General features: G+C 38.8%; 1 protein-coding gene across 3 annotated transcripts; it reads left to right on the forward strand.

The window, feature by feature from the left end:
- Positions 1–2,037: 2,037 nt before the first annotated feature.
- On the forward strand, positions 2,038–4,609 carry ppp1r37 (protein phosphatase 1, regulatory subunit 37). 3 transcript variants are annotated; one of them, XM_055148054.1, is made up of 3 exons: positions 2,038–2,137; positions 2,225–2,260; positions 2,367–4,609. In XM_055148054.1, exon 3 carries the CDS (start codon positions 2,994–2,996, stop codon positions 3,750–3,752), a length of 759 nt encoding a protein of 252 aa, XP_055004029.1. In that variant the 5' UTR covers positions 2,038–2,137; positions 2,225–2,260; positions 2,367–2,993; the 3' UTR covers positions 3,753–4,609. The 3 variants fall into 3 exon arrangements, with proteins under 3 accessions (XP_055004029.1, XP_055004027.1, XP_055004028.1); XM_055148052.1 differs by having other exon boundaries at positions 2,059–2,137; positions 2,225–4,609; XM_055148053.1 differs by having other exon boundaries at positions 2,081–2,260.
- The last annotated feature ends 1,391 nt before the right edge of the window (positions 4,610–6,000 follow it).

Genomic DNA, 6,000 nt, shown 5'->3' on the forward strand with positions numbered 1-6,000 from the left:
ACCAAAGTTTTTAATTCAACTTCTAAGTATCTGACCACACTGGCATACAAATAGTGGACCAAATATCTAATCTAGCCAGCTCTTATTGAAGAAAAAACTAATTGAGTCAAAGATGGATGGGAACTGTACCAAAGATGTGGTCATTCTGTCCATAATGTTTATTTATTAGGGCACTAAGGATGACTGGGGCCAACATTTATTCAGCGTAACAACCTTTCTTAAGTTAAATAAGACATATTGAGACTGCCACTGCCTTGAGAGATATTATCACTGTCATTACGAAGAAGGCGAATGATGAATGTCTTATCTTCTTCTGTTTAGAGAGTTAGTAGAGTTTGTATTTTGAACTGTGTCATCTGCCTTCTCTTGGCATACTGTTTGTTTCAATCAAGACACTTGCAGTCTTACAGTGAACCTTGAATCCAAGATAAATTGCTTCTGAAAATGATTCCATAATGTCATGTGGTCTTCTGCTGACAACTAAAGAGCTGAACAAAGGGAAAAACAAAAGAAGTAATGCAGCAATGCTCCTATAGCATATATTTATTACAGCTTTGGGAGAAGAGACAAGTATATCAGATATGCTAAATAGATGCTTAATATCCACCTGTCACCTGCATATACAGCAAGAACTACTTGTAAATTCAACAATCAGGGAAGGGAAGAGATGAAGGGAAGGGAGCACAGCTGCTTAAACCATATGGCACTAAACAATATAAAAGAAATCTTGTTAGAAGATCTGGTTTTGCTGTCAAAGGTAATTCGTATGATCGGATCATCTGATGACTTCCTCTGCGTTTGCTTTCATGTCTATCCCTCATTCAGCAAGACTGTAGAAGTCAGAGTTACTAGCTACTGTTGCTAGTAAATACAAAGAGGGGTTATCCAGACGAAGACTCTCCTGAGCACTGAGCAGGATGAAACTCTTAGCAATACACACTACAGACATACAAGTGTTTTGGAAATGAATAGAGTATGCACACACTTAGTATGACATTTATGTAATGGAGGGGGAGGGAGCTGTGCTAGCTCTGAGTCCAGGTCTGTCTTCCCCTCATCATGAGGATGTGTAGCGGTGGAACAGAACTAGATGCATTAGATCCAAGCAACCTGCTGGGAATGTCCCTGCTTACTCTGTCATCCCATTTCCATAAGTTACTCTCTTTATGGGAACTGGCACAAAGGAAGTTTCCAGTAGCTACATACTGCAACGTGGGTCATGTGCATCTACAGCCTATAGCAACATTGGCAATTGTAATATCCGCTTCTAAATAATGTGTTTCAAGATAACCTATGTTATTAAACTGCTCTCTCCAAGATTGTTATGTGTAGCATTCTGAATTGTTTGTGAACTCACAAATATTACAAGAACTCATCTTTCCAGGTTAACATGTTATGTGATGTTACATCAAAATGCAACACTATTGTCTCTATGAGCACCAATTTTCCTTTACCACAGCCATTGCTGGGCTTGCATTGCATCACTGTCTTTAAGAGATGAAATGGTTTTAAAGAGACATTGCACAATACAAAACCCTACTTCCATTTGTTTCTGTTTGGTGTTCCAACACATATAGGATCTATTCTAGACAGAAGATTGTCCTCACTAATGATAGCATGATTATTAGATCCATAGGTGGGACTATGGTCATTCATATAGGCCAATACAGCCTCACAACCACAAGTCTGTGCTGCCCCCTGTTGTTAAGGACGTAAACAGCATGCCAGGTAACATCTCTAGTGGTTCTTAACTTTTTTTTCCCCAAGAAGCTCCTCCTGCTTGTACTAAAGACTTGCTTATATGCCCATGTTTTGCCAAGGGCTACACAAAAATATGAAAAAATAGTGAAAGATTTCCAAATGTGCACTGTTTACCATCTGTTTACTGCATGGATCTCAAAGCTGATGAATCTTGTTTCTTTTAAGTAACAGTAATACATTTTGACGATAGCTATAACGTTTTGTGTTATACTAATTTGAAGTAGGTTTCTGTCAAAAAATAATCGTAGTGTTGCTTTTTCGTTCCACGACCACGCAACGTTACGTCTGCTGAACGTAACCCCGTGGGTAACGACGTGCTGACGTAAGACGTGTGAACAACAAACAGTTGTTGGACTTCCACAAGCTGCTAGCGAAGGTAACATGACAAAAACAGGTCCGATGTACTTTTCTTGAATTGAGAGACATTATTGCAAGCCGTACTGTCTGTATTTTCTGTATTTAGGAACTTACTCGGGTGCAGTCGACAGGTGTAACGACGGTACGCATCTATCGCTACTGTTAGCTTCAGAAACATGCTCATATGTGGAGAGTGACGCCTGTTTTTTTCCTCGCTGCCGCTGGTCTGGGGCTGTGATGCACGACAGAGGGTGAACAAGAGGTCCTGTTGGAAATGTTTGCTTCCTAATGAAGAATGGACTTTAACGCTGGCGTAGAAAGAAAACCAGGCAAAGGAGCGGACATGCGACCGTATGTAGGCCTGGATATCGTTGTTGGGAAACTACTTTAGCTCGCTAGCATTGGATCGCTTCTTTCATGCAAATGAATCGGTTTGTGTGTAGCTGTAAGCTCGTATTGCTAACGTAATGGAGGTGCTCAAAGCTACCTGTACATTATAAATGGACTTACCTAGCCTCTCATCGTGGAGATCTTCTGACTGCCAACAAATCAAAAAACTTCTGCAAATAGCGAAAAATAGTAACCAAAAACGTATGACGTGCCTTTGTACTGACGATTTTAAAGTTTTAGTATATTTTGGGTCAGTGTCACTGATTTACAAATGTGAGCCATTTACATTTCCCCCTCTGCTCTAGAATGAATCAGACGATATCTGAAGATACTGTGCTGATTAAACTTGAATTGTAAGGAGCTGAATGCTTGTACATCAGTGAGACAGAGGCAGACGATAAGGTCCTGCTAGTTCTGGTTACTGTTTAACCCAATATGCTGTCTGTCTGGCAGAGTTAAAAAACCTTTTCATTGGAAATGAAACCATGAATATCGAAGAGCAGTGCCTAGATGTGTGCAATATTAAGACTAAAGTAAATGACCAAGATGATGACAACACTACAACTAATTCAGAAGGGGTCATACCCTGTATTTCAGAGCTGATGATGGACATTAATAGTGATAAACAAACTATTGTTCCAACTGACACCACCAAACTTTACCTAATGCCTCAGCTTACAGACAACGTTCAGGCTACGGAAGAGGACAATCAGAAGGATCCAGATGGACAAGAAATAGATGAGGTCAATGGAAATTGTAAAAGTAGTACACAAAACACCCATGTGGTTGAAAATCCCTCTAATATCGTTATTTCAAATGAGGAGCCACTGATGGACAGTGTTGGGGTAACAGTAAAAAAGGAAGAAAAGGACTGTGAGGTCATATCAGGGGAAAGCCGTGAAGCTGGGGACATGGACATTGGTTTGGATCTTAGTCTCAATGAAAGTGGTGTCCTGGAGTCTGAATCTTCAGATGTAACCCAGTCAAATAATGCCTTAGCATCAGAGCTCTCTACCCAAGAGGTCCTAGCACTCAGCACGACAGAGAGTGTATCAGATGAGAGCCAAAACAGGAGCACAGAGCCCACCTCCACAGAGCAGACCGAGGAGTCACCTGCAGTGGAGGAGGCAGAGGACAAACTCAAAACCGGTGGTAAAAGAGTGACATTTCCTTCAGATGAGGACATCGTTTCTGGAGCTGTGGAGCCCAAAGACCCCTGGAGACATGGTAACTTCTGTTTATGAAGAGCTCTTTATTACTTTGTGCCTGTTAGAACATGTTTTAACTTTAACACCCACAGCCAAGATAATTTGATTTGCCGTCATGCTCCTAATATACAATATGCCCAATGCAGCTGTGTAACTTTCACCACTCCTTGAGGTGTGCCATCTTAACTGTGGCTACCTGTTTGTTAAGTTAACAGACTGCTCTACAATGCGTGTGCAAGTGGCACAGTTGTTTTAGAAACGAATAAACATGATTCTTAATTGTTTTCATATTTAAATAATATTCAACAGTATACATTATATATTAGAATATAATAAATATCCTTTCTCTTATAGCTTTTCACAATTACGGTGAAGACTAAGTTGTACCATAAATTAGGTTTATGTTACTAGTGGTGACAGTGTTTAAATGTACTTTCTTTAAGATGGGGTGGGCATAGGCTTGCTCTATTATAGAAAAATAATAATAATGATTATTTAAATCATAATTGAAATAATTCAAAACAATGATTTGCTTGGAGAGTAGGTGGGGCTTTGGACAGATGAAATGATTGTGACATAGCTCACAGAAACAGATGTAGAAGAGTAGGAAGGTACAGTCCATGACCAAACTTTCCACTCAAGGAAACACCTATGTATGCATTTAAACATTGTTAATACTCTTACTATATATAATTATTTATTACTGTATTATTATTATTATATAATATTAATATATTGATAATATAATATATACCCACATATGTATGTGTGTATATATATATGTGTGTGTGTGTATATATATATATATATATAGCTATAGCGAACATACATGAACATTCACACAGACAGTGGCTCCCTCTTTTCTGCTTCACTCGAGGAAAAACTAAAACTAAAACACAACACTACCCACGCCAGTCCATCTTTCCCACAATCAGGGAATAATTTAGCTCCATAAAATGCTTCTTTTATATATATATATATATATATTATATATATATATATATATATATATATATATATATATATATATAAACAAACATATAAACACAAAGTTCATCAAATTCAATCACTTCTTGTCTGTTGAATTTGTATTGGACAGCCTACAGGCAAGGTTTGTGGACAGAAACAAACGGGGTGGAAAAAAAGGTTTTGAATCTATTTATTAATCTGCCTTTGCTCTTCTGTGCAACATAACACGTAACTTTGTCGTTGTCTATGACTCATAATTGCATTTAGTCACTTTATTCTAATATTGAGTGTCTTAGTTTCAGGCTTTGCTTAATTGGAAACACATCGTCTTTATCTGTTCATCAAGTGTCAGGCTAACCCTCTAATGCCATTGGCATGGACCGGGTTATGGCTGTAGCAGTTTAAAAAAGGTGAAATGTTCAACTATCACTAGCATACTTATTATTTTCATGGATTAAAAGGACCCAAGCTTTAGGCAGCAGTATAACAATAGGAGGCAGCTGAGGTGTTGTATTTCCATTTCCAGTCACTCTTCATTTCATAAGAATTGACGTGGTCCAGCTGAGTTTTCTAGGTAGCTGCCATTGGCACACAATGTTGTAATTAACACCATCCTAAATGTTAACTAGTGTCTATTGAATTCACCGACTGTGAACAATAAACCGGAAGTTGTAACTCCAAAGGTAACTCTTTTTAGTGATCCTTTGTGCTTTGCTTCTGGCTTCTATCTCTGTCAGACACAGGGGGCTGCCTGTTCTTTTTTCATGCCTGGGCACATTACACCTCACATCCACATATTCCTGGACTTCCCAGTGCAGTTTCACTTCGTAGAATCAGTAATTGTGAAATAGCATTATTCGTTTTTGACATTAGTCAACCATTGCCATGGCTGTATTACTGTAGCTATAATAATAGTTAGCTCTGAACCCTGATGTTTTACATGTGTCAGACCAAAGGTTTTCTTGGCTCTAGATTTTGTGGCTCTGCGACCCGTGACATGTTGTGTGCTGTGGCTCCAGACCAAATTACACACTGATAATGTCTCACCTCAGAGACTGGGTAGAAGCTGTTTTGCTTAAAGGCACAGTATATTTTTTTTACAAAAACAAAAAAGTACAACATAATGCATGTTGTTGTTCAATTTGGTTGTGTTTATTGCATTGGAAAACATGCATCTTCCTGTGAGTGAGCTTGCATTTCCACAAACCTGACATTTATTTGGCCTGGACGAGGGCTTCTTCCTGCAGGTGACATCCCATCTCCGTAAAGTTACTGCTGTACTGCTCTAATTGACTGCCTCTTTTTCAATGTGTTG

The sequence above is a fragment of the Boleophthalmus pectinirostris genome, unplaced genomic scaffold (genome assembly GCF_026225935.1).
Source record: "Boleophthalmus pectinirostris isolate CB_2022bp ecotype Guang Dong unplaced genomic scaffold, ASM2622593v1 HiC_scaffold_9, whole genome shotgun sequence".
Lineage (NCBI taxonomy): Eukaryota > Metazoa > Chordata > Actinopteri > Gobiiformes > Gobiidae > Boleophthalmus > Boleophthalmus pectinirostris.

Bases quoted from the DNA above. Each gene is read 5' to 3' on its own strand.
- ppp1r37 (XM_055148054.1), top strand. From the start codon at position 2,994: ATGAATATCGAAGAGCAGTGCCTAGATGTGTGCAATATTAAGACTAAA.